The 14,073-nt window shown below is 46.0% G+C and overlaps 1 protein-coding gene across 2 annotated transcripts in view; it reads left to right on the plus strand.

Moving 5' to 3' along the window:
• The window catches only part of KIF5A (kinesin family member 5A), a 55,668-nt gene that overhangs the window by 31,321 nt on the left and 10,274 nt on the right, over window positions 1–14,073 (plus strand). For both annotated transcript variants that reach the window (XM_028721309.2, XM_028721310.2), the window contains exons 10-23: window positions 254–402; window positions 738–886; window positions 3,135–3,310; window positions 3,490–3,558; window positions 4,312–4,518; window positions 5,789–5,935; window positions 6,743–6,931; window positions 8,245–8,362; window positions 8,970–9,028; window positions 9,269–9,378; window positions 10,283–10,384; window positions 12,094–12,154; window positions 12,260–12,331; window positions 13,234–13,338. In XM_028721309.2, the coding sequence (XP_028577142.2) occupies window positions 254–402; window positions 738–886; window positions 3,135–3,310; window positions 3,490–3,558; window positions 4,312–4,518; window positions 5,789–5,935; window positions 6,743–6,931; window positions 8,245–8,362; window positions 8,970–9,028; window positions 9,269–9,378; window positions 10,283–10,384; window positions 12,094–12,154; window positions 12,260–12,331; window positions 13,234–13,338 (1,713 nt within the window). The remainder of the gene's footprint in view (window positions 1–253; window positions 403–737; window positions 887–3,134; window positions 3,311–3,489; window positions 3,559–4,311; window positions 4,519–5,788; window positions 5,936–6,742; window positions 6,932–8,244; window positions 8,363–8,969; window positions 9,029–9,268; window positions 9,379–10,282; window positions 10,385–12,093; window positions 12,155–12,259; window positions 12,332–13,233; window positions 13,339–14,073) is intronic.

A 14,073-nucleotide genomic window follows, 5' to 3' on the forward strand; every position in this document is an offset into this window, starting at 1 on the left:
TCAAATGCATATTGAATAAACAAAAAAAGCAACTTTCCAAATATATAGTAGATTAACTACCATTGGTTGAGAAATATCCAAATTTTTATGGATAAATTTATATTCAGTAGTAGATTGATTCCAAAATAACTTGGAATTTTCCTTTCCCTTCTAAGAGGGTGCCGTGGAGTGTTTTGGGGTGTCTAGTGGCCAGTTTTGCCAGTGCATGAATACCAGTAAGTCAAATGTGCCTGCTTCGTATTGTCTTATGCAGAAGAGCTATGTGCCCTACCGGGACAGCAAGATGACTCGCATCCTCCAGGATTCCCTTGGTGGAAACTGCCGCACGACCATGTTCATCTGCTGCTCACCTTCCAGCTACAATGATGCCGAGACCAAATCTACACTCATGTTTGGACAGAGGTAACTACCCAGCCACATCCCACTCCTTTCATTGAGTTCTGTTGCAGGAAAAGACAAAAAATTAATGTTGCTGAAAATGTTGCAAGTCTTTGAAACTCAGTTTTTCTTCAGGCACAGGGAATTTAAGAGCAAAAGATTGGGGGGAAGTAGATTTTTACCTGGCAAGGCAAAATTCCTAATCACTTGGAATATATGGGGTCTGCACTACAGCTGGAAATTTATCTAACAACAATTTCTTCTCTGCAGGGAGCCCTGTATCTCTGAGAAGGGTATTTGGCATCCCTAACACAGTTACCTGCGTAAAGGATCTTACACTTAGTTCTGCCCCACTGCAGGGCCAAGACAATCAAGAATACAGCATCGGTGAATCTGGAACTGACAGCTGAGCAGTGGAAGAAGAAGTTTGAGAAGGAGAAGGAGAAGAACAAGGTCCTGAAGGAGACAATTGCCAAGCTGGAGGCTGAGCTGGGGCGCTGGCGCAATGGTGAGCAGGAAATCTGCAGGCTGGGTTTGGATTGCAGTTCAATCTACTTCTGTTGCATCTTTTTAAGAAGGCATGGGACTTTCTTTCTTTTTTATAATGCTTCTTATTAGTTTTCTTACATTTTACAAATTGTTCCATTTCTTACTAACAAATACACAAAATGGAAGAAAATAGGAAAATAATAAAAAAGGAAGAACACACATACATCCATAAGTTCTTAAAAGAAAACTTATGCCACCATATTCTGAATTTCCAATTACTTAGCTTTCCCAATAGACTTCCATCTTCCTCAATGCAAGATAATCCTCTGCCTTATCTTTTTGTTAATCTGATTCTTTGGTCATGTCCTCGTTTTCTCTTTTATCTATATGCTATATTTATAATCTGTCTTGTAATTTGCAAAATTTAATCAAAGCATGTCCAGGTTTTTACTTGGGGACAATTTTTAAAAAAATATTCTTTATAAGTTTCCCACTCCTTTTTGAACTTTTGGTTTGGCTGTCTCCTAATTGTCTCTGTCATTTTTGTCAATTCCAGATAATCAAATAATTTGTCCTGCCACTCCTCTTTTGTTGGTACTGATTCTCCTTTTCATTTTTTGGCAATCAGTATTCTTGTTGCTGTTGTAGAATATAGAAATATTCTCCTTTTTTCATCTGGAATATCTGAATCTAAAATACCCAAGAGGAAGGCTGCTGGTTTCTTTATAAAAGTTTGCTTAAATATTTTTTTTCAATTCCTCATAAATAATATCCCAGAAATTCTTAAATTTTTTGCAGCCCCACCACATATGAAGCAATGTCCCTTCTTCCTGTTTACACCTCCAGCAAGTATTAGATCTCATTTTATACATTTTGGTCAGTTTGCTGGGAGTTTATTACCTATAGAACATCTTCAAGAAATTTTCCTTTAGTGGATAACAGGCTGTAAATTTCCATTCTTTATTCCATAAGCTTTCCCATGCTGATGATTGGATATTCTTGCCAAAATCTTTTGCCCACTTAATCATTACTTCTTTCACCTCTTCATCTTTCACCTCCCACTCTAAAAGAAGCTTGTATATTCTAGATATTACTCGTTTCTTATTTTGTATTAATTCTTTATCTAATTTTGATTATTCTGTTGCAAAACCATTTTTCCTGTCTATCTTAAAAACCTCATTTAATTGGGAATATTGTAGCCAGTCTGTTAGGTGATGTCTGATTTCTTCAAATTTTTTCACTTACAATTGATTATCTTCCTCTAATAGGCCTTTGTACATGGCCCAGTTTGTTTCCATATTTTTTCTTTTCACTGCAATGGCCTCCAGAGGGGATAGCCACCAGGGAGTTTTTGGTTCTAATATATCTTTATACTTCTCCCATAACTTATATAGTGACTTCCTTATGATATGATTCAGGAAGCCTCTATGAATTTTACCTTTTTCATATCTCAGGTAGGCATGCCACCCAAAGCGATTATAGAAACCTTCCAAATCTAGTAAATCTGAGTTCTGCAATGTCATCCATTATTTTAGCCAACATAAGCAAGCCGATTCGTAATAAAGTTTCAGGTCTTTCAAGGGACACATCGCCATCCACATCCACCCCATGTATTTGGAGTGGGAGGTGTCCTCTGGCACAAGTGGGCTTGTTCTTGTTGAAAGTTTTCCCTTTGGGAAACTTCCCCACCTTCTTTTAAAATGATACAATAATAATTGCACATCCTCCCATCATAGCAGCCATCCCACAGACCAAAATTGTGGTGGTGGAGAAATACTTGTAGCAAGAATTATGACCACGTCTGCATCAGGGGACAACCACAGCTGATCTTTGCTCCCAGCAACCTAATATCAGTTTCTTTCAAAACATAGTACAACATTCCACACAAGCCATTTGTTACAGCACTACTAACAGTATAACATTTTAGATTCACTGTAAAATAGGTGATATTGATTACTAGAACACATATCAGTTGATATTGTTTAAGTTGAAATAAATAAACTAGAGTCATATATGATAGCACTCTTCAGGGCACTTGGGTATTAATACAAAATATAGCCACCTCCCAATTCTTCAAAGTGCCAAAGGCAGGAAATGGCAAACAGATTTCTTAGAATAGGAGTGGCCAATGTTGTGGGGTGGCACCTCGGAGCTGCCTTCATGACAGCATCCAAATAAGGTGCTGCTGCTTATTTAAATCATGTGGGGATGGGACACAATGAGGTTTTTTATTATTTTAATTGCTTTTTTTTAAACAATCCTCCCAGGTGAGAATGTCCCAGAAACAGAGCAGCTGAGTGATGATGAGAAGGTGGTGCCTGATACCTGTGATGAGATGCCTATGAATGATAACAACTCCTCCATTGTCATCCGGATCTCAGATGAGGAGCGGCACAAGTATGAGGAGGAAATCCGCAAGCTCTACAAGCAACTTGATGACAAGGTCTGAGGCCTCCCCTCCTTCCTTTATGCTGTTCAGCCTCCCCTCCCCCTCGGTTGGATGCTTGAAATTCTACCCTCACCTCAGACCCTGAACCTTTCTCGCCATGCCTGGTATCTTGTGTCTGTGGCAGAGCACGTGGTGGACACCACCACTGAAATCTTTGTTTCCTCTCCATCCAGGATGATGAAATCAATCAGCAGAGCCAACTGATGGAGAAGCTCAAGCAGCAGATGCTGGACCAAGAGGAGGTGAGCAGTGCTGTATGTGTTTGTTTACAAGAGTTTGCTTCTATGTTGACATGTATGTGCATGCAAGCTGGTGTGAACTTTGTCTCTCTCATTGCTATATTCTTTCTATTGAGTATATATTCATATCTGACCCTTCCTTCAAGGAACTTATGGTGCCCCTTCCTATTTTGCCTTCACAAGAACCCTGTGAGGTAGCTTAGGCTGGGGGATTTGAACTCTGGTATTCCAGTCCAATATGCTAACCACTACCCCATTCCAGCTTGCATGCATTCTCTCTCATGCTCACTCTCTTTCTCTTCATCTTCGGGCTCGTCCACACTTACCGTTGTGCCACATTTCTAGGCACCTGTCTGAGCAGACTTTTTTTTTTGCCCTGGAGCTTTCTCCTCAAATACTCACTCTTTACCACTGAATCAGAGCAAATGACAATCCATGGGAAAACCTGCATTGCCCTTTGTCCCAACTCAGAATTAAAGAGCGGATTTTCCTGGGGAAAGTGGCATGGCAAAACAAAAAAGCACTTGGACACAGATTGGGAAAGAGCAGAGCTGTGTGTAGAAAGCATGGGGTAAGTGTGGACGAGCTCTCTCTCTTGACACTCCTCTATCTCGCTCTGTTCAGACGCCTGTCTATCCCACATCATCGCTATCTGGGCCTCCTGTTCAGTTCGTCTTGCTTCTTTCTTGGCTGCCCTTGACAACTTTTGACCTGCTGGGTCCTTACTTATCCCATTCTCTGCCTCTTCCCCACCAGCTGCTAATGTCAACTCGTGGGGACAATGAAAAGGTGCAGCGTGAGCTCAGCCACTTGCAGTCAGAGAACGACTCAGCCAAGGAGGAGGTGAAGGAGGTGCTGCAAGCTCTGGAAGAGCTGGCTGTCAACTACGACCAGAAGTCCCAGGAGGTAGAAGAGAAAAACCAGCAGAATCAGCTGCTGGTGGATGAGCTGTCCCAGAAGGTGGTAAGTGCTGGGATGCCAGGTCCTTCCTTGGGCTTAGTAAACCTTGAGATCCCTTGGTAGAGGAGGATCAGAACCACATTGAATCTTGCCTTAGTCCTCAAGAGTATAGTTAGTGTGTGTGTGTGTGTGTGTGTGTGTGTGTGTGTGTGCGCGCGCGCGCGCATATACTCTGCAATTCTGCAAAAGCATAGGAAAAGTGCACAGTGCAGAACTGGGTGAATTCACCTTCCTGAAAATTTCAGCTTTCATTTTAAAATAAGAATCAAGTATCTACCCCTTATGGCTGCAAAAATATTCTTGAAAGCATCTGACCAATGTCTGTTAAAATCTTTGGAGTCTGAAGAGCACTTAAATAAAATTTCCTGTTGTTGGGGCACAGATTCAGTCCTCCACATAGCACCTTACTCCTCAGCATAACTAGTACTAGCAGTATAAATTACTCAAAACAGTAAAAAAGAAAAACTATTAAGAGTATGAGAAACTGGAGCTTGATTTGCATAATGTATACAGATTGCAGAATTCATTTATTCTTGGTGCAGAATGCTAATCTTTCTTCTTTCAAGTGTGGAATGCACTCAGTCCTGCCTTTGAGTGAACTCCCAACAGTCTTTCAGTGAGGCAGAACTAGAGCAGAGAAAGCCCCCATTCACCCTTAGTCTTCTGATTGCTGAGGCACTTCAATTTAGATCCAATTTCAGGTCCATTGCTTTCAGCCAAGCGCTCCTTGCAAGTGCTCCTTTGAAGGCTTTGTCCAGTAGCAGACTTTGGGTTCTCAAATTTCAGTGACATCCTGCGAGACGCTAAAATTCAGTGCTCCTCCACCTCTCACACTCTGTTCTACAGCATTTCTTTGGTGCCCCCTGCAGTGCGACACCCAGTGCGACTGCACCTGTCACACTACACTAAAACCGCCTCTGTTTGTCCTGCAACATGTGAATCAAGTGTTCCGTAGAAAATGTTGACCTAAACTTTCAGGAATGGATTGTACTAGCATTGTGATATGGCATTTATTTCCCTCCGAGGCTTGTGTTTGCAGAATCTGGTCCACTTCAAATGACAGAGCTGGGAGGGAAGCTTTAACCCAGCCTTTGCCAACCTGGTGTCCTGCAGTTGTTCTGGACTACGACTCACATTGCCCTAGCCATCCCATCTGACTCTGCTGATGGGAGTTGTAGCCTAACCCTTTATCCTGCCAAAAGAGAGGGTTCTGTGTTTGCAAATCAGAAGTTCAGTTTTCTTGGGTTGGCTGAACCATCTTCTCACCCTGCAGGCCACCATGCTGTCCTTGGAATCAGAATTGCAGCGGTTGCAGGAGTTCAGCGCGCATCAGCGCAAGCGCATTGCTGAGGTCCTCAATGGCCTCATGAAGGATCTGAGCGAGTTCAGCGTCATCGTGGGCAACGGTGAGATCAAGCTGGTAAGAAAGAGGGGAGACACCTGGGAAGAACAGCTGGTGAGAATATACAATACTGTATGTATTATGAACCTGCAAGAGATTCCTAGCTTCAGAACTGGCCCTTCCCAATGTTACTTTTATTACAGAAAATAGCAACACAAGGGTTAACTGGAGTTGATGGTGCTACCTCTGGGCAGGCTGGTACTATAATTGTGTGTTAAGTTGTGAGGTGGGATTTCTACATACCAGGTCTGAAAAGAAACAGGACAACCTGGAAAAGCATTGGAATCCAAGTGTTGTATCAAGTGCTAGCCTTAGAGTAAAACTCACTGAAATTAATAGACATGGCTAACTTAGGTCCATTAATTTCAATAGTTCTCTGAGTTAAACCATTCCCAGTCCATAATGAGAGAATGAAGGGTGGCAAATCCATATTAAATAGCTAATGTGGAAGCAACCAGTTTGAATGGCTCTGCTTGCAAGGGTCATGTGGTTGAGCTGTGTGCCCCAGACAGTGGCTGCTTCAAGAATGTCAGTATGTTGCGGGTGGTTTTCAGCCATATCCCAACAAATGTAGGGTGTTCAATTAAACTGGTTTTGGTGCTCTTGTCCATCAAGCCCACTTTTTAAAAAATGAACTTTTTGTGGTAAGGAAAATGATAGGAAAATTCCCTGGGAATCATAGGATAACAATTGCTTGAAGTGATGATTTATACCCTACGGGCAGACATTTTGAAAAAGAGTCAGGATGAATGCTCAGCAAACAGATCTGTCTGGAAGAGGCTGGTCAGTGTCTTCATACCCCCTCTCCCTCGCCCCCATTCTCAGCCAGTCGAGATCAGTGGTGCCATTGAGGAGGAATTCACCGTTGCTCGGCTCTACATCAGCAAGATCAAATCGGAGGTGAAGTCTGTTGTGAAGCGCTGCCGGCAACTGGAGGGCCTGCAAGTCGAGTGTCACCGCAAGATGGAGGTGACAGGGCGAGAACTGTCTTCCTGCCAGCTCCTCATCTCTCAGGTCAGACCTGTGGGAGCCAGGACAGAAGAACTGCAGGCATGGGGAAGTGGGGCTTTGAGAATGTGGAACAAGTTAGGGAACCTTTTTTGGCTTGGCCTTTATTTCCCTGCCCTAACTTTGACAGGTTGGTGATCCCGCCCACCATTCAAAGCTGGCCTGTGCAAGGAGATCGTGATCAAGGAGGACTGATCTCCTGCTTTCTGACGGGTGGACCAAGAGTGCCCCATGGGGAAGTCCCTTGCAAATCCAAACCAAGCAGGATTGAACTCCTTGTGCATCTGCAGATGTATGAGGAGTTAAATCCTGTTTCCTGCTGCATGAGCAGCCAATGTCTCTACTGCTACACACCTGACAACAGGTGTGGGGCAGCTGGATATGGTTTGGAGAAAATGGCCTCACAAGCTGAATGGGCCAGATCTGACCTGCAGACTGAAGATTCCCCAGCCATGAGGTAGAAGGATTGTGGGGAGGCCCTCAGTGTTTCCCAATGCTAAAAAACAAAAACATCAGGAAGTATAGGCACTGATTGCCCTTACCTTGACACAGGGAGACAGGCTGGGCTTTGCTTTGATCCAGGGCAAATGGGGGCAGCTGGGGTAGTGCATCTTTCTCTTCTTCAAGAGCAGCACTGGGGCTCCTGTGGTCCTTCAATTGCTGCTGGACTCCCAACTCCTGCCATCCCCAGCCAGCGTGGTTAGCAGTCTGGGATGATGGGAGTCTTAATCACTTGAGGGCCCACAAGTTCCCCGTTGCCTGTTCTAGATCCTTATAAACCAGAGTGCAAAAGGAAAGTAAATCTGACCAAGAAGATATCTGACTTAACAGGCTTCATCTTTCCTCCTAGTGAGGGCAGGGAGGAGATCACTTATAAGGTGGTTCCATCCCATCTGCTCAGGTGACTTCTACCTAATTCTAGCAGCTTTTGTGGTCTTGGATGAGTTCCTTTCCAATTCAGAGAAAGAATTCCAGCAGAGTTGGAGCCATTAGCTTACCTCTCAGCTGAAAGGGATACATTTGGTTGCATTCCACACAACTAATGTTTGGGGAGGCTGGCAAGCCTGTCTCCCCAATATGAGGACTTTGAAAGCCATTGCACACTCAGGTTTGCTGTGGGGTACACCCTTGACAGTAGCTTCAACCTTGCTCTCTGAGAAATATGCTAACACCTATTTGCTGTCCTGTCCTGACCATGGGGCATGGCAGGTGCTGTAGGGTGGCTCAAGGTCAAACTGGATAGCTGTTAAATGCACCTTTGTATTTGATGTACCTGTAAAAGTTATCTCTTGCTTGTTCTTCTCCCTGCAACCCCCCAGCATGAGGCAAAGATCCGCTCACTCACGGAGTACATGCAGAGTGTGGAGCTGAAGAAGAGGAACCTGGAGGAATCCTATGACACTCTGAGTGAAGAGCTAGCTAAACTGCAAGCCCAAGGTTAGGCTATGCCTTGGCTTATATCTGATGCAGAACATGTGAATGGTTGCAACATTTGGGCCAGAAAATGGTGCTTGTGTTTGTGTGTGTGTGTGTGTGTGTGTGAGTGAGTGAGAGAGAGAGAGAGAGAAAGAGAGAGAGAGAGAGAGAGAGAGAGAGAGAGAGAGAGAGAGAGAAAGAAAGAAAGAAAGAAAGAAAGAAAAGAAAGACGGAGACAGCTGCATAATGTGGTTGACTGTTAAAAGCAGAATCCTTGATCATCTGATTACTCTGGGGTCTGCAATCTAGTTTGCTGACAAGCAACCTTCAGCAGATTCAAGTGCTTTTTTTCATTTTCAAAGTGTTTTGTGGTGTTCATTGTTTACCCTCACAACAACCCTGTGAGGCAGGCCATTTTAATTTCCACTGTACAGATGAGCTAGTTGATTAGTTGTGTTATTCTTTAAATGGATATGGACTCCACCCCATGGCTGCACAGAGGCTGAGAGATTAAGCTGTGACAGTGACTTGCATGCTCAAGAGGTCACAGGGTAAATTCAAGGGATAGGATGGCCATGTCTCTAATTCTGGCTGTACCCCAAGGATTATTTTTCCTCCTCTTTCACAGAGACTGTTCATGAAGTGGGCAAGGAGAAGGACTTGATCCAGGATACAGATGAAGTGAAGGTTCGTATCACAGCAGTGGCCTGCCTGGTTCAATCCCCGGCGTCTCCAGGTAGGGCTGAGGTAGTCCCCTGAAGAGCCACTGCTAGTCAGTGTGGACATTACTGAGTTTAGATGCACCAATGATCTGAATCAGAATAAGGCAGCTTCCTCTCTACTTGTGGAGAGGATCCAAGGTGTGTGCTGCCATGTTCCTGGGTTTGGCTTTCTGCCTTTCTGACCTGTTTCATCCCTATCACACAGAAGGCCCTGGAAGTGCAACTGGAGAGCCACCGTGAGGCCCACCACAAACAGCTGGCGCGACTGCGTGATGAGATCAACCAGAAGCAGAAGATCATCGATGAGCTCAAGGAGTGAGTCATCCTGAGGATGGGCCAAGTCACTTCCATGGGTGGGATGTGGTTCACCATGTAGGGTGGGTGAGTCTCGTGATGAGACAGGCTGTGCAGAAGCTGGGAGACTTGGCGTACTAGCAGGGCCTGGGTGCGGGGCTGTTGTGGGCTGGAGCTGAGGCAAGGCTTGGAAGGTCTGGGCTTCTGTGGGAAGCGGAGGAGACAAACCAACCACAGCCACGTAGCTTATAAGAGGTAAGAACCAGAAGGAAAGTCAGAACTAGGAGCGAGGCAAGAGCCACTTTGGGGCTAATGGCAATGCAGCCTAGGCTCAAAGCTGTTGTAGTGTGTGGGGTGCAAGTCCATGCCCCTTGTGTGATATAAAGCTAGCTGAGTGGAGTGTTTAGGAAACCCACATATCCAATAAGGAGCTCCAGGCGGCCAGTTCAGGGCTTGAGCCAGGCTCTCACAGCTTGGGACATATGTGCACCACAAACTTGAACCAATTTTACATGTGATTGTTCCCCCTTCTAAGAGTTGGGGTTCTGACAAGGAAGCTGGGATTGACCAACCCCCCTCCCCCTGAAACAAAACACCCTCCACTTCCCAAAGTTATTGGGGGGGGGGGTTAACCTAGTTAAAAATCAGGTTGTTAGGGCTAGGAATGTGTCCAAGACTGGTAGCAGTGGAAAGGCTTAAGCAGTGGGTGAGTCAAGTATCATCATCTGTGCTTTGTCCCAATTTGGGGGCTCTCAAGGACTGCAGGCCAGGGCTCTTTCATCTCTCTCTGCCTCAAGCATTTGACATTTGCTTCCTGTGTTGATCTGAGGGGGATAAGACCTTTAAGAAAGCATGGGAGTCAAGTGACGTGTTTGCTGTCCCTGTGTTAGTGTCCTTGTTTTCTCTCTATTCTATCCCTGCTTAGCTTGAACCAGAAATTAGAGCTTGAACTGGAGAAACTCCGTGCTGACTATGAGAAACTCAAGAGTGAGGAACAGGAGAAATCACAGAAGCTACAGGAGCTGACGTGAGAAGACCCTCCTGCCCTTCCTTTCCCAGACACTTTCAGCGGACTCTGCTCATCCCAACCAAGGAGCAAACCACATGAGAAACAAAAGCCAGCATTTGAGAGCAACCACCTCTGTCTAGACCAGACTTCCCCAACCTGGTGCCCTCCAGGTGGTTTGGACTACAATTCCTACCAGCACACGATGCTACCTGAGGCTGATGAGGATTGTAGTACAAAACATCTGGAGGGCACCACAGAGGAAAAGCTGATATTGACCTACTGTGCTTAGAGGGTGGAGGGGGCATAGCTAAGTGGTGGAACACATGCTTAGCATGTAGAGGTTCCCAATTTCAATCCTTCACTTTAAAAAGGAGAAAGTGTTGGGAAAGACTCTCTGCCTGAGACCCTGAAGAGCTGCTGCCAGTCAGAGTAGACAATACTAGCCTAGGCAATCTGACCCGATATAAGGCAATATCCTAGATTTATCCTGCTTTGACATGCCACTTCAAAGGCTGATTTGCCATGCCTTATGTTTGACAAGGTAGTTTGGGAATGAGAGAAACGTGTTCACAAATATGTGTGTATTATATAGGAATACCACTGAAGCAGAGTTGCCTGCAGATCTCTTTTGCATGCATACTTGGTAGCAGGCTTGTGTGGAATGGTCCTCTATGGCGGTTACAGATAGGTAACTTTAAAAGGAGGAATAGAAATGGGTGTAAGATTGAGCATTTTCCTGGTAAAAGAGGATACCAGTGCAAAGCAGGGAAATTGCTCCTTGATGTAGAAGCTAAATGTCAGAATGCTCTTCTCATTTCTCACTCCTGCTATACTGTGCACCTTTCCCATCCCACCACTGACCCAATCGCAGGAAATGTGGTGAGAGCTGACACTCTTCCTTCCCCAAGCATTGGCCCCAGTGTTGAGAAACTCTTAACAGATTTTAGGAGCAGGCATTGGCCAAGATTCCGCTTTCCTAAACCATTGTGCACAATCTCCCTCTCCTCCACTTCAAGCACCCCTAATTAGAGATAAGCACATAGCTCCACATGCAGCTTCTGTGCCTCTATGGAATAGGAAGAATGCTCTGTAACATTCTAGAGCTCTCGCTAGGGAACCGGTAACTCAAATCCCCTCTCTTGAGAGATTTCTACCTGCCTGTGCATGCCTTGAGATTGGGGGTAAGCAGCTTCCTGCTCAGTTCTCCATTCTTCTTCCACCACCAAGTCACACCCCCCTCCAATATCAGTGCCCTCATCAATGGGTGATAAGGACCAATGGAAGAGTCACCAATATGGAGGCTGTGGGCACACATGTGTCTGCAGAAGCTTTCACTGGTACCCACAAGGTCTCCTCCAAATTAGTCTCAAAAGAAGCTTTCTTCTACCAATAGAAGATCCCCCCCCCGACTAATTTGGGAAAATTCAGGGGGGGGGGGGTTACAGATGGGGAGGAGAGAGTTGCAGCATGTGTGTGGCACCCGCAACAGTTTATCTGGTTTGCAAATATGTCTAGGCCCCTCCTAAAATTTGCCCACCTCCTGATCATGGTGATCAGGGGCCTGATTTGTGCCTGCCCCCCTCCCTTGCCAGATGCTGGGGTCTGGTGCTTGACATATGGGACAGCAGATCTTTGCACTGCCAGTTCTGCTTCAAGGAGCGCAACTGGACCCTTCTTCCCCACACTCCACGTACCCCTTTGACCATCACTGTCTATCTTCTTCACAGATTTCTGTATGAGCGACATGAGCAGTCCAAACAGGACCTCAAAGGGCTGGAGGAGACTGTTGTAAGTAGCTAAAGAAGAGGTGAAGGATGGGGGCAGGGAGTCAGGCTGAAGCCCCCAGCCTGGTCTCACCACCTCATCCCTGCCTTTCTTTCCGTACCCCTCCAGGCCCGTGAACTCCAGACCCTCCACAACCTTCGCAAGCTGTTCGTTCAAGACGTCACGACTCGAGTTAAGAAAGTATGTTGTCGTTCTTTTAGCCAACTTCACTGTTTATTCAGCATTTATACAGGGTTCCTTAGGGAAACCTGTTCCCCTCCTGACTCCCACCTGTCATCAGCCTCAGCTTGCGTGGCCCAGTGATCAGGGATAATGGGAGTTGTAGTCCAGCAATAACTGGAGGATGACAGGCTCCCCACCAACACTTTAGAGGGTTGAGAACCCTTCACATACACTCAGAAATCCTTATAACAAATGTTTAAAGGCATGTTAGTGGTGCTAGCCCTATGTTGCACACTGGAGGAGTTGGTTAAGCCTGGGAGATGGTGGCTCACCTAAGGCCATCATGGCAGAGGCAAGATTTGATCCAAGCACCTCCCACTTCACAGCTCTGCTCTACACTAGCTCTTACTTCTAAAACCCTTGGCTTCTTTCAGCAGCACAAAAGGAAATCTGGTTGAGCCCTTAGTCAACTCTAAAACTGACCAGTGCTTTGTTTTTAAAGAGGGAGCTATGGGGCCCCAAACCTGCCTGCAGGCCACATTCCCCAGGAAACCCATTTCCATTCTTACTGGAAAATCAGCAAGTCAGTCCACATCCTCTGGCCTATTCAGAGCCAGCTGTGTCTCCCATTCCAGGATACACCAGTATGCTGTAGCACTGTCCTTAATCCTATGCTAGCCTCATTATATCATTAACAACAACAACGATAACAACCACCACCACCATAATAGCCTCCTTATTATTCTGAAGCATACCACTCAAGGAAGTCTCCCAGAAGCTTGCCTATTTGGGGCTGGCCAATCAAACGAGGGGACTAGGTTTGGATTCTGGTTGTGTGGCTGCACAACTTTGGCTGGGTTTCCTATCCCATCCCATTCACCCTCCTAGAGGTGCAAGTTCACTCTGTATTTGCCTTCCAGAGCGCGGAGCTGGAACCCGAGGATAGCGGGGGGGCTCATTCCCAGAAGCAGAAGATTTCCTTTCTTGAGAACAACCTGGAGCAGCTTACAAAAGTTCACAAACAGGTGAGTGGGTGGGTGGGAGCTGGAGACCCATCATAAGTGGGGTGGGTGGGTGGGGGTGGAGAACCATCTGGGCAAGGTAAGACAGCTGGTGAGTTCAGCCCTGCTTGTTTATTTATTTATCTACACTCAGCCCTCTGGGTGGGAAGCTTCCTCCCCCCCCCCCTTCCCCACTTCGCATTGTCTCTGTGTATTGTAGCAGCTGTGAATGTTTCTTCATGACACCCTCTACTTTGCTGGAAACGCTACCTGGATTTTCTCCCAGTCCCACCCCCCCCCCTCCGCTCGCAAAACCAGCTTGGCAGAAAGCACTGCATGGGTGGCTCATACAATCATCCTTGCTAGATATATTGTCACTGTAGCTATCCCCTTCCCCGATCAAACCTTGCTTACACCATTTAGTATGGTGTTTGCTTAGTTCAGGGACCAGGGGACCTGTGACTCTCTAGGTCAGGGGTGTCAAACTCAAATTCATCGGGGGCCGCATCAGCAGTTTGGTCACCCTCAAAGGGCCGGTTGTATCTATAGGACTCAATATGCGCTCAATATAAAAACAAGTGGAGGTTTCCTGAATGCATGTAAAGTGGAGGTTTCCTGTGTAGAACGGCCGGCGCCGCTAGAGGGCAGACGTTCTCTGGCTTGTAGGCTGCCGCGCATGCGCTGAAGTGGCGGCTTTCTTGTGTCAAAAAAAGAAGAAGCGAGAATAAAAGGTGAAGGCTGGCGGCCGGCGGCGGCTAC

The sequence above is a fragment of the Podarcis muralis genome, chromosome 2 (assembly GCF_964188315.1).
Source record: "Podarcis muralis chromosome 2, rPodMur119.hap1.1, whole genome shotgun sequence".
NCBI lineage: Eukaryota > Metazoa > Chordata > Lepidosauria > Squamata > Lacertidae > Podarcis > Podarcis muralis.